Source organism: Tinamus guttatus, unplaced genomic scaffold (assembly GCF_059628265.1).
Source record: "Tinamus guttatus ecotype Peru unplaced genomic scaffold, ASM5962826v1 Tinamus_guttatus_pri_ptg000952l, whole genome shotgun sequence".
NCBI lineage: Eukaryota > Metazoa > Chordata > Aves > Tinamiformes > Tinamidae > Tinamus > Tinamus guttatus.
The window spans coordinates 152,156-173,655 of NW_028289486.1; the positions used below are offsets into that span (position 1 = coordinate 152,156).

The 21,500-nt window shown below is 40.1% G+C and overlaps 1 protein-coding gene across 1 annotated transcript in view; it reads right to left on the reverse strand.

Annotated features, from left to right (window-relative positions):
- LOC104570589 (nipped-B-like protein) overlaps positions 1-21,500 on the reverse strand; it is an 86,824-nt gene that overhangs the window by 17,250 nt on the left and 48,074 nt on the right. Inside the window, exons 11-26 of the mRNA XM_088538265.1 lie at positions 15,291-15,488; positions 15,038-15,109; positions 14,850-14,939; positions 14,055-14,158; positions 12,810-12,896; positions 11,004-11,235; positions 10,188-10,339; positions 9,743-9,823; positions 9,053-9,153; positions 7,283-7,421; positions 7,000-7,082; positions 3,411-3,543; positions 2,375-2,518; positions 1,594-1,683; positions 1,143-1,357; positions 933-1,035 (exon numbers count right to left, since the gene is read on the reverse strand). Of these exons, the coding sequence (XP_088394391.1) occupies positions 933-1,035; positions 1,143-1,357; positions 1,594-1,683; positions 2,375-2,518; positions 3,411-3,543; positions 7,000-7,082; positions 7,283-7,421; positions 9,053-9,153; positions 9,743-9,823; positions 10,188-10,339; positions 11,004-11,235; positions 12,810-12,896; positions 14,055-14,158; positions 14,850-14,939; positions 15,038-15,109; positions 15,291-15,488 (2,024 nt within the window). The remainder of the gene's footprint in view (positions 1-932; positions 1,036-1,142; positions 1,358-1,593; positions 1,684-2,374; positions 2,519-3,410; positions 3,544-6,999; positions 7,083-7,282; positions 7,422-9,052; positions 9,154-9,742; positions 9,824-10,187; positions 10,340-11,003; positions 11,236-12,809; positions 12,897-14,054; positions 14,159-14,849; positions 14,940-15,037; positions 15,110-15,290; positions 15,489-21,500) is intronic.

Genomic DNA, 21,500 nt, shown 5'->3' on the forward strand with positions numbered 1-21,500 from the left:
AGAGAACAAAAACAACATTTCAAGTGCTTTTGGAAGGCAGCAAACAATGTTTAACAAAGGCAAAAAATGCAGTGGAATAACATGCAAAATATTAAACTAAAATAAAAAAAATCTGACTTTCAAAAACTGAGTCTATCTTCTCAGAGAGTAAGAAGGTACATGCGAATGATGTTCAATGGCACCGATAACCAGGTAGGGATATTTGCTACAATTTGCTATATCTCTAAGGTTAGTCCAAATAGGATCTACATGGGGTGTGTATCTTTAAAACCCTTCATTTTAAACTCAGCTTTTGACATTCATGTGTGGCTTTCACCATAGTTTTCTTCAACAGAAGAGATTGATTTGGGCACTGTAACTGCTCTCTGCGCAGATCAATACCAGGACTGCAACTTAAACCACTACTGGAGTTCAAATGAGCCCACATGCTAATACTCTTCTCCCCAGAAAAGGGGAGAAAGCACTTTGGTCAAACAGCAGCTTCCAAAGTGACAGCCCCATGTGCTGCAAACATATCACCGCATTGGTTTATATTTTCAAAACTTTGAATATGAACAAACACACACATGAGGCATTAAGATACATTTCATGAGTTAATATTATCAAATGAGCATGCATCTTACAAAATCTGTGAAAAGATTTCAGCATTTTTAATTGTTCTTTTACTACATATATCTAATAAAATGATTTTTGTCATACACATATGCACAAATAAAATAATATATATATAGCATGGCACCTGTGAAACACATGCAAGGAAAAGAAAAATAAGCAATTATGTCATCAATACAGAATATGAAAGCATGTGGTGTTATTATGGCCTGTTAGATACCTGTGCTCAATAACGAACAGATATTTCACGCTACCCCATAAGTGTTTGGAATGAGAAACCAACTGTGTTTCACTGTACTAAGACTTCTGGCACAGTTTACCTGTGTCAAATAAATATCGAAGCTCTGGGCAAATGGCCTCATAGAGGCCAAGTAGCGAACAATCAAGCACGCATCTTCATAGTCCACAGTGTCAGAATTCATCCTGCAACAGAGTCACTGGGTTAATCAGGATATGCTTATCAAAAATAATTAAAAAAAATAAAAATCAAAAGCATGCAAAATGAGGAGATCAGCACTACTGAAACGTACTTTAATGTACTGAACTGAGATGGAGCAGTTTTAATGATGCTGCGGAGAAATTTTTTGCGACTTTCTGCTCTGTGCATGATTTGTCCTGTAGTCTCAACATCTTTTGCATGGTGACTTCCTTCGGACGAGTCCTCGTCCTTCTGAGACTTAATGGCTTTCTCTGTCTCCATGGTTGTATCACGGAACCACTGAGCTATGTAAAACTTCCGAGAAAACTGAGGAAATACAGCAGGATCCACAGGAAAAAAAAAAAAAAAAGTAGATAAAGAAGGGGGAGATTAATAGGTTTATAATGAGATTAAGCTAGTCTAACACATAGAAAATACAATCAACGCTTTATGTCAGGACAACAAAATAACTGAAGCAGTGACAGACATGAATCCAAATCATTTTCTTCAGCCTTACATTTATTATTTGCAGATATATTTAAATTCAGAAAACTGAAATTTACCACTAATGAAGCATCAGTTTCTGTATTCTCATCCAGATAATCTAGCAAAGCCTTTTGCAGCTGCTGGATTTCATCTCCTCCTCCTGAAACCTGTCAGAGGTAGCAGAGACAGCTATAAAACACAGTATTGCACAGTGGTAAATAAAATCTGAAAATCTGCATACCCACGTATAAAGTACACTGAAAAATACATCTGAATATGTCTACCAAGAGATCCTCTTATTTTCTTGCCTTTTGAACAACAAAGTGAAACTCAGCAGTAACGTATACATTTCTGAGTAGTTATCTGTTATTTTATAAATTGGTTATAAACAACACATTATGGGTGGTACTGCATAAAATTCACCATCCATAATGTATAGATGGTACTGTCTACCACCACTCATATTAAGTATATGTTTCCTCCTACTGTGCAATGACATACACATACATACATATAGATATTTTTAAGGTCTCTTAGGACAGTCTCCACCTGTTGCTCCACTATTTCCTTTCTATTGTCACAACAAAACTTGTTTCACCATTCTAACTAACAACTTGACATGATCATTAGGGGGTTGACTTAAGACAGACAATGATGAGCTAACCAACCTGGTATTTGTAAACTGACCCAGGTATCTTTGAACAGCAATGGGAAACAGATTCTGCAGATACCATGTTTCTTAAACACATCTTTAAGACTGCAACACTACCTTTTTTATTATTATTATTTTTATTTTTTAAAAGTATGTTTCTCAATCCAGCTGGTCAAGCACTAACCAGCCCAGGACCCCTCACACACCTGCTTGAGAATTCTGGCTATAGAGCCTTGATCCATTTTGCTAGTGACCGCATCTTTCCTCAGCCTTGCAGCCACAGTTCCAAGATAGTCAAGGGATGCAACTCTTAAAGCCATTTCTGTAGATTTATTACTGAACTGGTGAACCTAAGGAAAGCAGAATACTTAAATATGTATATATTTTTTTACGCATCTGAGATTCTTCTCACGAGACACTGTTTGACTTTACTACTTCATGCTGCATAAAATTGTCACTCTTATACCACAGATATGCTCCTTACTTTAATTTTAAGAATTTTTGCATCTCTCTATAAATACACCCTTTTGAGTTATTTAAAATACCTATTTTTATAAAATGATCTGGATATCTAGTATATAGCGGATAAACTTTGCAATAGCATAGACCTTAAGCACCAAAATGAATCTTCCGCATTATTCACACAACCATAATGAATGCTAAATTAACTAGGAACACAACCATAAAACATCTGTTTTCCAAGAAGCTATTCAAATTACTGTGCTAGTTACATCTTAATACCCAAGAAGAATGCATGAAAAACACATGCCAACAAAAATGTTTACGTTCTATTAAATGCTACATTCCTTAAGGAAATGTATTATTTATCAGCAGAAAACCAAAATATGTACTTAACTGTTCTCATGCTCTGTGCTAAATGAGTAGTCCAGAGAAAATATTTACCATGAATAATTACAGCTACAAGGCTGTTTTTACCGCCAAGCAGGTATATGCACTTTTTTGGCTTTTTTTTAGTGGAAAAAAGGGGATATATCACAGAATGGAAGCAGCCTTCCATGAGAACAAGTCCTCGTTTGCAAGTCATGTTGATCAGTCCTACCATGTTCTAACCTAAAATGCATTATCTGTCTTATGTAACAATGATATACACATGAAAATCCTTAGATGTTGCATGTTTGTCAGCTATCATCAGAAGCATTCTTGTAAGAGTTTGAGTTGAAATAAGCCTTCATTGTAATGAGAAATCAATTACCATGACAGCTAAAAGCAAAAATCTCTTACCAACAGCCTTCCTAATAAGCTAAGTAGCAACTCTGCAGCTGGCCATTCTGGTTTATTGACTGTGGAAAGAAGATCTTGAATAAAGTTTTCAAACAGTGGCCTATAATCTTCTTCCCCTTGTTTACTACCACACCTGTTTAAAAGAACAAACTTTGTAAGTATTTTTAAAAGACATTTAAGCTTTTCTTCTGATATTAAAAAAGCAGCCCTATGATTTAACAGATAATGAATTTTATGGAATTATAAGAAGAAAACTTTTGAAATATTGACTTTTTTGCAGAAAAAAATATTTTATTCAGTTAAAGATGAACAAGTTGAACTTTTAACACTCCACACTGCACTGCAGGAAATGCTGCTAAATCCAAGCTAGTGGGCTTTTGTTCCTGACATTTTATTTATTGTTTTAAGTCTGCACGAAGAGGATGGACAAGGCTAAATTAAAAATCTAAAGCTCAAGCTCGAAAAGTGCATTTAGGAAATAATGTGCTTACACTCCTAGAGTCTGGCATGACTCATCTCATTTTCATAAAACATCTCAGTACCCACACTTCACAAAGGCTAAAAAGAATCCTAACTTCCTAAGAGAATACCCTGAAGTATACAGGAACCTCCTGTATAAATGCTTAGCTAGGCTATTTAGTCATACCATAAAGAAACTTTCTTTTTCTGTTGACCTATTAATAACCCCAGTTTCACATAAATGAAAAGTATTTTAGGCTTTTTCTTTCTTAGTCATTCTGATGAGGTAATATAGTAGTACATTTCACCTCTTCAATATTTAACCAGATTTTTCTTCTATCCTTCAGATGAGTAAAAGACACCCAGTAAAAGGATCCTATGAAAGTGTTAGACAGATTCTTAAAATTTCTGTTCCATAGAAAAATTTGTCCAGACGAGTAACTCTCTTAGAACCAGAGAATGCTGAAGGTTGGAAGGGACCTCTAGAGGTCATCTAGTCCAACCCCCATGCACACGCAGGGTCACTAGAGCACATGGCACAGGACTGCATCCAAGCGGGTTTTGATGATCTCCAGAGAAGGAGACTCCACAACCTCTCTGGGCAGCCTGTTCCAGCGCTATGTCACCCTCACTGTTAAGAAATTTTTCCTTAAGTAAGTTCCTGTGGAACTTCTGATGGTCAGAAGTTCAGTCCCCAGCCTGTACTGGTGTCTGGGGTTATTCCTCCCCAGGTGCAGGACCTTGTACTTGGCCTTGTCGAATTGCATGAGGTTTTTCACCGCCCACTTGCCCAGTCTGTCCAGGTCCCTCTGGATGGCAGCGCAGCCCTCTGGGGTATCAGCTACTCCTCCCAGTTTGGTATCATCAGCAAACTTGCTGAGGGAGCACTCTGTGCCTTCATCCAGGTCATTGATGAATAAATTGAACAGGACTGGACCAAGGACTGACCCCTGGGGAACACCACTAGCTACAGGCCTCCAACTAGACTCTGCACCGCTGATCACCACCCTCTGGGCTCTGCCATCCAGCCAGTTCCTAAACCACCTCACTGTCCACTCATCTATCCCACACTTCTGGAGCTTGCCCAGGAGGATGTTGTGAGGGATGGTGTCAAAAGCCTTGGTGAAGTCGAGATAGACGACATCCACCGCTCTCCCCTCATCTATCCAGCTGGTCATTCCATCATAGAAGGCTATCAGGTTAGTCAAGCATGATTTCCCCTTCGTGAATCCATGCTGACTACTCTTGAGCACCTTCTTGTCCTCCATGTGCCCGGAGACAACAGCCAGTATGAGCCGTTCCATCACTTTTCCGGGAACAGAGGTGAGGCTGACTGGCCTGTAGTTGCCTGGGTCCTCCTCCTCGCCTTTTTTGAAGGCTGGCATGACATTAGCCTTCTTCCAGTTCTCCGGCACCTCCCCCGTTCTCCAGGATCTTTCAAAGATGATGGAGAGCGGCTTAGCCATGACATCTGCCAGCTCCCGCAGCACTCTGGGGTGCATCCCATCAGGGCCCATGGATTTGTGGGTATCGAGTTTCCTTAGGTGCTCTCTGACCCAATCTTCCTCTACCCAGGGCGAGTCTTCCTCTCTCCAGGCTTCTTCTCTTGTCCCTAGGGCCTGGGGCTCTAAAGGGCTGCCCTTGGTAAACACCAAAGCAAAGGCGGCATTCAGCAACTCTGCTTTTTCTGTGTTATTCGTAACCAGGGTGCCCATCCCGTTCACCAGCAGACCCTCGTTTTCCCTGATCTTCCTTTTGCTGTTCATATATTTGAAGAAGTTTTTCTTGTTATTTTTAACATCCCTTGCCAGATTGCATTCCAAACGTGCCTTAGATTTCCTTGTCGCATCTCTGCATTCCCTGACTACGTTCCTGTATTCCTCCCAGGGGGCCTGTCCTTTTTTCCACATTGTGTGTACCGTCGCCTTCTGCTTGAGCATTGCCACAAGCTCCCGGTTCATCCACGCAGGTCTCCTGCCCCCTCTGCCTGACTTCTTACACGCAGGGATGCACTGTTGCTGGGCGTGGAGGAAGTGATGCTTGAAAACTAACCAGCTCTCTTGGGCCCCCCTTCCTTCTAGGGCTCTAGCCCATGGGATTCTTCCCAGGAGGTCTCTGAAGAGGCTAAAGTTGGCCCTCCTGAAGTCCATGGTTGCAAGGCTACTTACAGCCCTGCCTCCTCCTCGTTGGATCCTGAACTCCACCAACTCATGGTCACTGCAGCCGAGGCTACCCCCCACCTTCACATCTCCTACAAGTCCCTCCCTATTTGTTAGCACGAGGTCCTCTCCTCGCTGGCTCCTCCACAAACCTGCGTCAAAAAGTTATCATCAATGCTCTGCAGGAACCTCCAGGACTGTTTGTGCCTGGCTGTGTTGTCCTTCCAGTTGATGTCAGGGTAGTCGAAGTCCCCCATGAGAACCAGGGCCTGTGACTGTGAGGCAACATCCAGCTGACTATAGAAGGCCTCATCAACCTCCTCATCCTGGTCAGGTGGCCTGTAGCAGACACCCACCACAGTGTCTCCCACATTAGCCTGCCCTTTAACCCTTACCCAGCAGCTCTCAACTCACTCATCATCCACCCCCAGGTTGAGCTCCATGCATTCCAGTTGCTCTCTCTCATAAAGAGCAACTCCACCACCTAGCCTTCCCAGCCTGTCCTTCCTAAAGAGCACATAGCCTTCCATGGCAGCGCTCCAGTTGTGTGAGCTTTCCCACCACGTCTCTGTGATTCCAATGAGATCATGATGCTGGGACCGCACACAGATCTCCAGTTTATCCTGCTTATTCCCCATGCTTCGCGCATTGGTGTACAGGCATTTCAGGGAAGTAATTGAGCCTGCAGGTTTCCCAGGAGGGGTGAAAGAGGACCCTCTGTGAGCATGTCCTACCCTCGCTTCCCCACTACCATACTCCTGCTGGATGCTATCTGACTTTGGCTGTGTGGTACTGATTGCCCTGTCTGTGTGACACTCCCCTTCCCACTCCTTAGGGATCTATAAAAAGCATAGCTACAAATATCTGTATTAGTGGGCATTTATCGTTGTGATCAGTTTTGTCTGAAGCTGTGACAAACTTTCCCGAGTTTGTTTTATTAATTTAGTAAAGAATATTATAACAATACTTACTTCTTAAGGAAAATAGAAAGGAAGTTTTGTGCTGTTCTCATGGCTGTTTCATATGAGTTAGTAATAACCACATCTCGATCCACCTAAAAATAAGAAAATTCATTTGTTTAACACTTTAACATACTTAGCGATGTGACTTACATATCAGCATTTTTCATGCATCAAAAAATTATGACAGGCATCCAAATACATCACTTGATTACTACAGCACCATCATAAGACATAAAACAAAGATGTTCCTGCACAGAAGAGTGTCCTGGCTGTTTAAACATGGCTTTCTTACTTTTTTGTTTGATTCCTCCTCTGAATTAGAATCTTTTTCTGCTGATGGTAAGTGCACAACACATTGAATAAGCTGCAGAACTAGCGCTGTTACCATCTGAATATACATCGGCTCTCCATCAGTGTCACTGCTGTTTAACCTGTTAATATGAATATGATAATATTAATGCTAAAAAAAGTAAAATAATTTTTTTTGGTCCTAAATAATATCTTTCTAAAATTATTATCATAGCAAGAAACCAACTGTCTAAAACACAGATTATTTGCTTCTTCTATGTGCAGTGAAAGACTCCGAGCAACAAAAACAGCATTACCCTCAAGAGAGAGAAACTGAAACTGCCCCCCAATGGCTACCTGAAGCCCTGTGAAACTCAGCAAGTCAAGGCCTACAGAAACATTTAATACGTTAAACATCTACATGCTAAGGCACTTGCTGGCAGGCTTACTTTGTATAATTCCACAGCAGCTTTCTGCACAGCAGAAAAAAAAAACACGCCAAACAGATCCTATAATAATTTATGTATTATTTAACATGTGGAATGTGAAGGCATTTAAGCCAGACAAAACAGTCACCACAACAGACTTCTACAAAGTTACAGCTAAGATAATATTTCATGTGCAGAAGACTATAAACTTCAGTGTGCAAGAGTGTCTTTAGTTAAGTGGGACCAGCATGAATACCCTGCATGCTAGATTTTCCCTCTTCCAAGCAAGGCAACTTGACAAACAGAGCTGTGTTTATCTGGCTCTGTCCAAATCTTGACAGCACCTGGGGCAGGTGACAGCATGAAAGGGTGACACAATCTCTGACACCACTACCACCAAGCTATCCAAAAAGTCACTGCACAACAAACAGATACCACAAGTCTTTAGGTTTATCAAGGTATTTTTACTATACTCCTGGATAGTAAATCTCTTCATACCAATTTTTTTCTAAGCCATACCCTTCATTAGGGTAGCCACAAATAGGGAAGATAACAGACCCAGGATTCTATGGATAAACACTCGAGTTTTGCCTCAAGGAGGGAGCCCACCAGCTCCTACTCCTGTGACTACCACCTTCCTATTCGTTAGGTGTCTCTGATGTCTACAGCCAAAACAGGAAACCCAAGACAGAAGCATTCACACTAACATTAGGGCAGCTGAACTCAGCTCAATGTCTCAGTGCTTCTTTTTCTGGATATTTCCTGTTCATCCATCCTGGATGGGACAGATTTCTGCACTGACAGTGTTTCTGACTCCCAGGGAAGAATGTATGTAAGCAGTGAACTAAATTAACCGCAGCAACAACAAATGTTTTCAAATGTTTAACTAAACAAATTAAATAGTTTCTCAATGAAACTAAACCAAAGGAGTACTGGCTTGATTCCCTGGCAAGAGTGCTCTGAGATTGTCTGTCCTCAAAAAAATTCGAGAGAAATTTCATATAAGGGTTTAGCAATGAAGAAATGATTTATCTCCATTTAATCAAAGAATTTTCCAATAAAAGAAACTCTGGATACACACTAGCATTACACTCACAAGTTTAGTGAGAAAAGTAGTAATAATAACATATATTTCACTTTTTTTGTAACTAAGCATAAATACGCATAAATAAGTAAAAGGGATTATTACAGGACAAATTGAAATGCATTTATCAGACAGCTGTGTTCTCATTATGCAGGTTTTGAAACATAAGCTGCTAAAAAACTGCTATGAAGTTACAAATTTTATAAGAAATTAATACTGAACTGTAAATGCTACCAAATTAGCAATCTATGTTAGTAATTACCTGAAGTTTCTCAAACTCCTCTTGCTAGTTGGTAGTCTTGCCAGGGAAGTGAAAATTTCTTCCAGTATTAACTGCCTGTGTTTTTCATACCTGGAGAACACCTAATTTAACAGCCACCGGATTGATAAATATTATTTAATGTTAAATACAATAGAACATTATTGTTGAGTTTATATCAAAAATTATATATATATTAACATGCACTTAAAACGGCATTTAAAATAATACTACATATCTCATTTTCAATGCATTGCTTTGCTTTTCACAGAAAGCAAATCTTGAGAAAAAAATACATAAAAATTGTTTTTCAAATACTGATTTTTTAAATTGTTAACTGACCCAATTTCTATTTAAAATGCTGTATATTCTTTGAAATGTCAGTGACATACTTAAATAATGGTAAAGGAAATAAGGAAAATCATATTGCTAAGATATTTCAAGATAAGAAAGGACAGATGAGAGTACGGGGATTTTACTTACATTTTAAATCACATAATTAAATTAATTTTGGTTAAGTACACTATTTGCTACTATAAGGTACTTTGCAAATCAGAGCAGCTCAGGTACATTTGCAGGAACACTGTTCCTAGCAAACCAGCAAAAATACAGTGTATGTAAATGCCATGAAAACTCTCAGAAGTACAAAATATGCATGAAATATAGGAACATGAAATCTCTAAAAATACTTACTGCAGTTACTAATTTGATGGCACATAACTGTAGTTCACTGACATTTTCTACGAAGAATGGTGTTATTCCCATGGATGATACCTATCAACAGAAATAAATTAGGGTAGGTAAATGGTCTAACAAATTGATATCTATGCAGTTTAACAAAGCAGGCTATATGTTCACCAGATAAGGTATATGCCCTGTCACAATATGTGTTACTTCCAATTATTTGCAAATCAAGTTATTAAAGCATATCTGAATACAACTGTGTTAAACTTCAAAGTGTACAACAAAGCCAGATTTGAACATTATATGCTTTTCTCCTTGGGATAATGTAGTGCACAACATAAACCAGTCTGATGTGAAACACCGAAAAAGTCAGTTCTAAGTTCACGTGTCATTGAGGCAACCACACTTTAAGGTCCCTCTGTGGGGAAAAAACAAACACACTGTTAAAATTTACCTGAAGAATAGTTGTATCGGTAAGAAGCTGTATCTCTAGCAACTCTGACAAACTGCTGACAATGTCACAAACTTTATTATACAACATCACTATAACCCTTTGCTTGTGGGTGGAACACTTGGCACGCTTTGCTTTTGAACTTAAAACACCACCTAGAAAAAAATATATTTTCATCATTATTTTTAAATGTTTTAATTAGAAAGGTGATCATTTTATCAAAGAAGTTCCCCAGCAAACTCTAGGATTACAACTTTATAAATACAGTTTACAGTTAAAAAGAATTATCTAGTAGCACCAATTGGAAAACAACAACTTCATTTGACAGATTAATTTTTCATAATGGTTTTCTAAATTCTGGATCCAATATTTAGGAACCTACATCTGAAGGTTACATCAGAAAAAAAGATCTTATTAAAATAAAACCAAAATCCAAAAAAACAATTGCCCGAGGCTAAATAATTTTCACTGAAGTAAATCACCATGTACATGACGATTCTGACTACAAACTCATTCGCATCTATAAAATGTATACACAGATAAATGTATGATTATAACTGCTGTTCTTGCAGTAAGTCACGACCTTTGTACAAATTATTCAGAGAAAACATTCCATTCATTGCTATTCTACTCTACATTTTCCGTCACCCTTCAAAAATTACGTAAAGCATCAATTCATTATGCTGGACATTATGGGAAAGAATTGTCAGTATAAGATTTATAAACAAAAAAACTCACAGCATTTAGGAAAGTCCTATCACTTGTATAAGCATAGGATGATGTATACATTTTTTTTTTTAGATCTCCTAACATACTAACCTCCATGAGGATCCACTCTATATACAGGGTCATACTGAGGATAGAGAGTGTTCTGCAAGTGAAATTTTGTGTACTGAATAACTCTCTCTATTACATCCTCGATATATACAGCTTTAGGCATATTTGGTGAGGTCATAATATTGATAGCTGTAAGACAAGCATCAGCAGATTTTGTCACTCTTTCCATAATAAGATCTCTCCATAACCTCTCTTCATCTTCAGTGTCATTGTTCTATAACGGGCAAGAAAAATAAGGTAATGTGAGAAAAAAGTCTATTTTTTAATCTTTCTGCCAAGTAATTAATATATAACAATAATATTTTTAGTATACATACATACAAGCACATACGAGATATTTTATTGCATTTATGAACAAAAAGCAGTTTGTTCTATAAATTAACTTAGCAAAATGTTTCTGGAATGTCCTTTCTAAAATACAAGTCCTCAATATTTCACTGTATTCTTCCAGTAAAACACTAACAAGTTTTCTGAACATTGTGAGTGAGCACTACGAAGAAAGATTTCCACTTTCTCCACATAAGGCTAATGTACTTTCTGCCACAAGAGGGAACTCCTACACAAAGAGATTGCTACAGTTCTACAAAATAGATGAGAATATAATTTTCTCCACTTTGCAGTGGAGACAACTTTAAACCATTTATCCCTATATAATCCTGAAAGGGGCTTAAAAAAGTGGTTTTAAAACTTTACTACTTCTTTGCTCATTAATATTAGGAATAAATGATCCCGCAAGCCATTCTGCCTTTGAATAATACCCTGACATGAAGGCAGGACATATTCACCGCACTTTAAATAAATACGCTTTGTAAAAGAATGTAACCAGAGACTTCACCAGTCTTTATTTATTTGGCTAATTATTGCTCACTCTTTAATTGAAGTTTTGTCTCTGAGCTGCAATCAAGACTATTTCATTAACTTTCGGACCTTATTACAGAAGGTTAAAAAGAAGAAAATGCTTAAAAAGCATCTTCATAAAGTTTCAATTATATTGAAGTAGAATAAGAAAACAAGCATTGCTTTTCCACTTATTTTTTATGTTACTAAACACATTCAGAACTGTATTCTCAAACTTCAAAGAGAACAAAATATCTAGATGAAAACACTAAAGTACAAATGTATCAATTGTTCTCATTTTCAAGTTCAAATGCTTCTTTCCCAATATTCATAACTATTCTCTGCTTCTGCATACCAGTAAATTTTTGGCTAAAACTCTGGATAGAATATTGTATTGACTAGAATGTATAAAAATAAATAAATATCATATTTCTTCTTCACTGAAACTTCAAACCCAAATATAGTTTTAAGTATACCAGAGGGAAAAAAAAATCTAAAAAAGTAAACTTGTTAGTTTTGTTTATGCTGATATGATACTTTGAAGTGTAAGAGCAGACCCAACTGCAGCACCTTCACCATTCTCGATGCTACAGGGAAGAACATGTTCTACACAAAAGCCATGCTTTCTTCTACTTTGTAAGGAAAGTTTTATGAACATGTAGCAAAGAAATTTCGACTTGCTATAGCTTATACCAGTTACCTTTAATATATCTGGAAGACAGTATAATATTTAAAACTTGATTGTTCTCAATACATCTGCTTGTTAGCTGTATACTAGAGTAAAATATGTTTACTACAGAAACTGAAAAGCGTATTCATCAGTCTCAAAAACTAAAATTTGACACACTGCATCACAAGCCTGTTAAATCAGAAATTCCTTACACACACCCACTTCCCACTTGAAAGTGAATGGGATTGGAATAATGTGAAGTGATGCAGTTTAAAACTCACATGGTTAAGTAATGTCGAAAGCTTTGATCCATCTTGAATATTCTTCTCCAAAATATTCAGGACCTTTACTGTTTTATCTGTTGAGAGCTAAAACAAGAAAACAAATCCATTAAACAGCATTAGGAACATAAAGGTTTGCAAATTATTTTAAAACATTTGCATAAATGAAAAATAGAATATGGTATGCAAGTCTGGCATTACATGCAAATTGTGCACACTTTGAAACAAGGATTGGATCTTGGCTTGCCCAGTTTATATCATAGCAATGACTGAGAATGCTGATAAAATAGTGAAATATATTCAGCAATAAAATTCCAAAGAGCAAAATCCATTAAAAAAAATATTTAAAAACACCTGTCAACAGCATATATTTTTTAAAACATGCTACAAGGAAGGTTGGGAGGTTGAAGATTATCTTAATCTTGGATTAAAAAAGTCAGTCATTCAGTGGCTTCATGGACGATTCACAGAAATAGTAAGCGGGCATGGCCAAGCATAATCAGAGTTTAATGTAAAACTGCCCAAAGCAAGTGTTCTAGAAAGATAAAGAGCGCAAAAACGTTGTTTCTAGAGATGTGATACCAACAATTTGCAACGACAGAAAAAAAATCCCTTGAAGTGAAGTCCGTAAGAGTATGACAAAGAAATATGCATCCTATAGAAAATGATTCTTATGCTCACTTGGAGCCATAAAACCTTCACACTGCTGGCCTACATTGGAAGGAGTGGTGTGGAGTTGGGTGGTGTGCAGGGAAGGATTGACTTTGCCAGCAGGCTCCATTTTCCCCCACACTGAAGCGCTACAGCTTGTTGTGCTTTGGGGAAAACTATTTTAAGGTTTACAGCTCAGGCATGTGTGATATTGCTGAGAACTCAGGTGCCTTAATAGATCATGCAATTTATCTTAATACCTATTTCACTGCAAAGCCAGGTACCCCATACCATGATATATGGTGCTCTGACACTGCATCGATGCATTCAAAACAATGTCTCAGCTCCAGTAAAAGTATCGAGAAGTAAAGACATTCAGTAGAAGTAACAAGGTGCAATAATTTCCACCAAATCAGCAGAAGGATGACTGTTTACAGTATCAGTCACATTCACACCTGAAGAAGGTGGAATGTTATTTATGGTATCGATCACACACACCTGAAGTGGGTGGAATGTCACAACAGGGCACAAATGCTTTCCATATGTTAAACAAAACTAAATATTCAAAAAGTGTTAGAGGCTATAAAGATATACCTTGTCCATAATGCCCATTGCCTTAATTTTTGCAGATTCGCTACCCAGCTCACTAAGCTGATGTTTTCCCAGTAGCAATTCCTGTGGAATCTCATCATCATCACCTTTAAAAAAATAAAAGGTAAAGAAAATTAATAATCATCTTTCTAATAAGACATCAAAGAAAGCAGTGTTTCATAGCCAAAATGAAAAAGCCAACTGAAGAAGACCTACTGAAGATCTGATTTTCCAAATAGCTATCAGCTCATAGTTCCATTTAGTCAAGACTGATGATGATGACTTTTGCTTGAGTTAAAGTGGACAAGGAGTATTACCGAGACTCAGTGTCTCGGCCATGAGTACGCAAGTACTCTGGTGCTCGAGTAGAACAACCATGCTCTGTTAGGGCAAAGCCCACAGCATATGCAAAATTATGTGTCTTCCAGATACTATGGACAAGAAAACCATGTTATATTAGTGTTGATTGCAAAGATATGAGTACAAGAAGGTAACACTCTAATGACATTGCAGAGGCACCCTTTCCACCCAGGTAGAAAATTATTTGTCCTTTTAATACTTATGTTTATTTTGGATTATGCAGGAAAAACAATTTTCTTCCTGCAGCAGCAAGCACAACAGAAAAGTAAAGGAATCTACTCAAGGTGGAAGCCAAACAGGTATAAACACTGCATACCCTAGTATGTACCACAAACAATTAAATCACACCAAAAAAGGAATACTGAAAATACTGAGATTTTTTTGTTGCCTCTTCAACCTATAATTGGGTAAGCATTTTGAAAAATCCTGACATATTACCAAAAGCAGTAAAATCCATGTCTTCCAAATTTTCCAAAATATTCTCTACTGAAGCAGTAAATCTTTTGAAAGTAGAAGAATCCATCATTTCTGGTGGAAAAAAAAAAAGCATATATATATATATATATAGTTATCTATGAAAAAGAAAATACAAACTGTAAAAAGAAAATACAACTTCAAAAGATTACCTTCAGGTGTTAGTTTAGGTTCATAAGCTTTCCTCCTCTTTTGTTTTTCTTTTTTCTTCATTTTTCTAGCCACTAATTAAAGAATGAAACAATAATGAAACAAATAATACTTTTAAAAATTGATTTTTTTTAACATTTCTTATACTCATATTAAATAATGCGTGCAAAGATGTTTATTTTAAAATGCTTAACATATACTTTAATATTGCATTAGTATTATGGAATGAAGAAAGCTTTTATACTGATGAGTTACCCTCACTGAGGCTCGGAGGAGGAGAATAATCATCCATATCAGAGTCATCAGGACTGCGATTACGGTAACGGCTGCTACCAGAAGTCCTCCTTCCTTCATGGTAGTGACTGCTTCTCCTATGATCACCAGAACTTCTTCTGTCATGTTCTTCATATTCCCAGGCTGCATCTCTATCCTTTTTATGTCTTTTCCGAGAAGCTAGAAACAAAGAGCATTTTCATTAATAGGTACAAGATTTACATCTTCATAGCACAAAATAATGCATTTTCAAATTAAAGCAAAATGCTGTTGTACAAATGTATTGTAAAACAAGTGAACACATTAAAACAATAGTATAAAATTCTGTAATGGCATTGCTCTAACAATTCATCCAACTGCAAAAACTGCTTTAAACTGGCAAAAAAGCAACACTTCAAAATACCAAATTAATGAGCATTTGTCTTTTTAAACAAAGGAAAGCAGAACAGATCAAAATATTTTTCCTCCTTTCCTTTCATGAGAGGACACTGAGATAATTTCTTCAATTATCTAAACTGTGGCTATAGTAGGTGCTCAAGTTCCAGTTCAGCGATTGTTTTATCCATCCAACGCAGCAATTTCCAATGAGACTTGATGATCTAATTGCTTAAGGATATTCTATTTTGCCAAAATACATATTGTAAGGAATTCAGTGTAAAGAGAGAAAGTTGAAACCTCAGCCTCTGAGTCAGACAGTGCATATGTACCACAAGAGGTAAATACAATCAGTTTTCAGTCGGGACCGAAATAAACTAGCAGAACTGAACAGTGAAGAAAGCTGGACAAATGTTGTACAGAGAAACAGAGCTTTGATGAAATAAGACATCTAGGGGGTGAGGAGGAAGTATTTGCTATTTTCAAAAAGAATCTTGGGCCTTGAAGAGTAGAGGTGCTAAGATTTAACATAAATTGAGGAGGATATATTGTTTCATCCAGGCGTTCATCCAATTCTCCATTCTCTAATGCAACAGGATAACTGGGCTAACAAATAAAATATATAATACAGAACTTGCTGTGAAGATGAAAATGGCTCCAAAACATTACATTCTAGATCAGCAGATTTTATTATTCCTGTGAACCTGTTGATAACAACCCTATCATCTGTGTGTGTGTGTGTGTCTCTATCCCACTCTCCTTGAGTTTTAAGAGATAAGACTGTATATAGGGTTGTTTCTAAGCAAACTGGCTCCAAGCACTTACACAGAATTGTAATAGTCCTTTCAAAAATCCCAGCTTACTGAGAAGCATAGGAAAGAGGATATCATACATGCTAGGATATAAACTATAGCCAGTCTAGGCTCAAATTAAATCATTTTTTCTACTCAAAATCAAAATAAAAAGTTTTGAACCAGAGATCATACTGGCCTAAGGAATGAGTAATTAGATTGCAGAGTATTTTTGTTCCCAAATGCAATTTAAAAAAAATCATCATTATTCATTCCCTCAATGATTTCCGGACCAAATTTATCCAGTTTAGAAATTTATATGTTTTCTCTGGTTTCCTAAGCATCAAACTAGGAAGGACAAATTCTGATCCCAGCTAAATCTCCATGAGAAAGCTAACATCCAATATTACTATCCAGTGGAAACTTAAACGAACTATTTGGTCAGTGCTGCATAACTAAACAGATTGTGTTGGCTAAAAGTTTCTCAAAGAAATTTATCTTCAACAACAATCACTTTTTATACAATATTCTAAGGCATAGTTTCAGTCAGACATTTTGAAATTTGAAATATGTATTTTTATAACAGTACAAATCTATTGAGTGTTTGACACAAACCGTCATGGTTTTTGTGTATTGTTTTCAGTTCAGTTCTGCAGTACCCTTTGAGAAATATCATCATCTCCCTTTAAAGCAGATGTCCTCACTGAGTTATTCAGAATCACATTAGGATCTCTTAAGTTGACATAATGAATCTAATCCCTTGAAACATAAAATTAGCATGATTTTTTCCCCTTAATTTCCCATATTTAAGAATTTCAGCAACTACTGTCATTAATGGCTATGTTACTAAGATGCCCCTGAAATTTCTAAGAATCACAGAATGGTTGAGGTTGGAAGGGACCTCTAGAGATCATCTAGTCCAACCCCCCTGCACACGCAGGGTCACCTAGAGCACGTTGCACAGGGTGGCATCCAAGCAGGTTTGGAAGATCTCCAGAGAAAGAGACTCCACAACCTCTCTGGGCAGCCTGTTCCAGCGCTCTGTCACCCTCACTGTTAAAAATTTTTTCCTTAAGTTCCTGTGGAACTTCTGATGCTTCAGTCCCTGGCCATTTCCTCTAGTTCAGTCGGTGGCCACCAGTGAAAAGAGCCCAGCACCATCCTCCTCACTGCCTCCCTTGAAGTACTTATAGACACTACTCAGGTCCCCGCTCAGCCTTCTCTTCTCCAGGCTGAACAGGCCCAGCTCCCTCAGCCTCTCCGCATAGGGCAGATGTTCCAGGCCCCTGGTCATCCTTGCAGCCCTGTGCTGGACTCTCTCCAGCAGCTCCACATCCCTCTTGTACTGGGGGGCCCAGAACTGGACACAATACTCCAGATGCGGCCTCACCAGGGCTGAGTAGGAGGGCAGGATCACCTCCCTCGACCTGCTGGAGACACTCTTCTTAATGCACCCCAGGATCCCATTGGCCTTCTTGGTCACGAGGGCACACTGCTGCCTCATGGTCAACTTGTCGTCCACCATGACACCCAGGTTTTTCTCCGCAGAGCTGCTCTCCAGAAGGTCAGTCCCCAGCCTGTACTGGTGTCTGGGGTTATTCCTCCCCAGGTGCAGGACCTTGCACTTGGCCTTGTTGAATTGCATGAGGTTTTTCACCGCCCAGTTGTCCGGTCTGTCCAGGTCCCTCTGGATGGCAGCACAGCCCTCTGGGGTATCGGCTACTCCTCCCAGTTTGGTATCATCAGCAAACTTGCTGAGGGAGCACTCTGTGCCTTCATCCAGGTCATTGATGAATAAATTGAACAGGACTGGACCAAGGACTGACCCCTGGGGGACACCGCTAGCTACAGGCCTCCAACTAGACTCTGCACCGCTGATCACCACCCTCTGGGCTCTGCCATCAAACCAGTTGTTAATCCAACTCGCTGTGCACTCATCTATCCCACACTTCCGGAGCTTGCCCAGGAGGATGTTGTGAGGGACGGTGTCAAAAGCCTTGGTGAAGTCGAGATAGACGACATCCACCGCTCTCCCCTCATATACCCCGACGGTCATTCCATCATAGAAGGCTATCAGGTTAGGCAAGCATGATTTCCCCCTTGGTGAATCCATGCTGACTACTACGGAGAACCTTCTTGTCCTCCACACGTTTGGAGACAACAGCCAGGATGAGCTGCTCCATGCCTTTTGCAGGGATGGAGGTGAGGCTGACTGGCCTGTAGTTGCCTGGGTCCTCCTCCTTGCCTTTTTTGAAGACTGGTGTGATATTGGCTTTCTTCCAGTCCTCCAGCACCTCCCCCGTTCTCCAGGACCTTTCGAAGATGGAGAGCAGCCTAGCAATAACATCCATCAACTCCCGCAGCACTCTGGGGTGCATCCCATCAGGGCCCATGGATTTGTGGATGTCAAGTTTCCCTAAGAGCTCTCTGACCCAATCTTCCTCTACCCAGGGCAAGTCTTCCTCTCTCCAGGCACCTTCTCTGGTTTCTAGGGTCTGGGATTCCAGAGGGCTGCCCTTGGTAAACATTGAAGTGAAGAAGGCATTCCGTAGATCTGCTTTTTCTGTCTTTTGTAACCAGAGCACCCACGCTGTTCATCAGCAGACCCACGTTTTGCCTAATCTTCCTTTTATCATTCATATACTTGAAAAAGCTGCTCTTGTTATTTTTAACATCCCTTGCCATCCCTTGAAATACTTCTCATCCCTTGAGATACTTCTGACAGTGACTGAAATTTCACACACTCTGGAGGACATGGGTTGGGAGGAGCAGAAGAGCAAAGCTGACAAAGTCCAGTATAGAGAATCAAGGGAAGAAGAAAAAGGCTGAGCACGTGCTGGAAAATTAAACACACAACAAAAAAGCAATTTACTCCAGCATGCCTTTGTAAGTGCTCTTTAGGTTCTGGCTGGACTTTCACTGATATATTTGAAAAAGCTCTTCTTATTTTTAACATCCCTTGCCAGATTGCATTCCAATTGTGCCTTAGCTTTCCTCGTCACATCTCTGCATTCCCTGACAACATTCCTATATTCCTCCCAAGGAGCCTCTCCTTTTTTCCTACTTTCTGCATAGTGCCTTTTTCTTTTTGAGCATTGCCACAAGCTCCCGGCTCATCCACGCAGGTCGCCTGCCCCCTCTGCCTCCCTTCCTACACACAGGGATGCACTGTTGCTGGGCATGGAGGAAGTGCCGCTTGAAAACTAACCAGCTCTCTTGGGCCTCTTCCTTCTAGGGCTCTAGCCCATGGGATTCTTCCGAGGAGGTCTCTGAAGAGGCTAAAGTTGGCCCTCCTGAAGTCCATTGTTGCAAGGCTACTTACAGCCCTGCCTCCTCCTCGTTGGATCCTGAACTCCACCAACTCATGGTCACTGCAGCCGAGGCTACCCCCCACCTTCACATCTCCTACAAGTCCCTCCCTATTTGTTAGCACGAGGTCCAGTAGCCCACCTCTCCTCGCTGGCTCCTCCACAACCTGCGTCAAAAAGTTATCATCGACGCTCTGCAGGAACCTCCAGGACTGTTTGTGCCTGGCCATGTTGTCCTTCCAGTTGATGTCAGGGTGGTTCAAGTCCCCCATGAGAACCAGGGCCTGTGACAGTGAGGCAACATCCAGCTGACTATAGAAGGCCTCATCAACTTCCTCATCCTGGTCAGGTGGCCTGTAGCAGACACCCACCACAGTGTCTCCCACATTAGCCTGCCCTTTGACCCTTACCCACAAGCTCTCAACTCACTCATCATCCACTCCCAGGTTGAGCTCCATGCATTCCAGTTGCTCTCTCTCATAAAGAGCAACTCCACCACCTCGCCTTCCCAGCCTGTCCTTCCTAAAGAGCACATAGCCTTCCATGGCAGCGCTCCAGTCGTGTGAGCTGTCCCACCATGTCTCGGTGATTCCAATGAGATCATGACGCTGGGACCGCACACAGAGCTCCGGTTCGTCCTGCTTATTCCCCATGCTTTTCGCGTTGGTGTACAGGCATTTAAGGAAAGTAATTGAGCCTGCAGGTTTCCCGGGAGGGGTGAAAGAGGACCCTCTATAATTATCTCCTGTACTCGCTTCCCCCCTACCATACTCCTGTTGGACGCCTTCTGGCTTTGGCTGCATGCCACTGATTGCCCTGTCCATGTAACACTCCCCGTCCCTCTTCATGCTTGGTTTAAAGCTCTCCTAACCAGGCTGGCTGACCTTTTGGCAAAGACATGCGTGTCCCTCTTGCTGAGGTGGTTCTCATCGTTCCCCACTAGCTGGTGATCCTCAGAGTCCCATGGTCATAGAAATCAAAACCCTGTTGCCAAGACCGGCGGCACAGCCAGTTGTTAACCTGTAATATGCGCCTTTTCCTCCTCATATCCATTCCCCACATTGGCAGGATAGAGGAGAACACAACCTGGGCACCCAGACCTTTGACCGCCATCCCTAGGGCTCTGAAATCTCGCTCGATTTTACTCAGTTTCCCCATAGCATCATTAGCACCCACATGAAACAGCAATAGGGGATAATAGTCAGACTCCTGGACAAGCCTTGGCAGTCTCTCTGCAACATCCCTTATGCGAGCCCCCAGCAGGCAACAGACCTCTGCGGACAAGGGGTCAGGTCTGCAGATTGGTAAATGGATTGGTAGATGCTCCTGTCCCTTAATCATCTTCATGGCTCTCCACTAGACCCTCTCTAGAACCTCAATGTCCTTCTTGTCCTGGGGAGCCCAGAACTGCCCCCAATACTCCAGGTGTGGCCTCACCAGAGCTGAGTAGAGGGGCAGGATCCCCTCCCCCAACCTGCTGGCAACACTCCTCCTGATGCAGGCCAGGATCCCATTGGCCTTCTTGGCCATGAGGGCACATTGCTGACTCATAGGTAACTTCTTGTCAACCCCTAATCTGTCCTGGTACCTGGGGTTATTCCTCCCCAGGCGCAGGACCCTGCACTTGTCCTTGTTGAACCTCATAAGGTTCCTCTCTGCCCAACTCTCCATCCTGTCTAGGTCTCTCTGAATGGCAGAATCTTCTCCTTTCCTAGCCA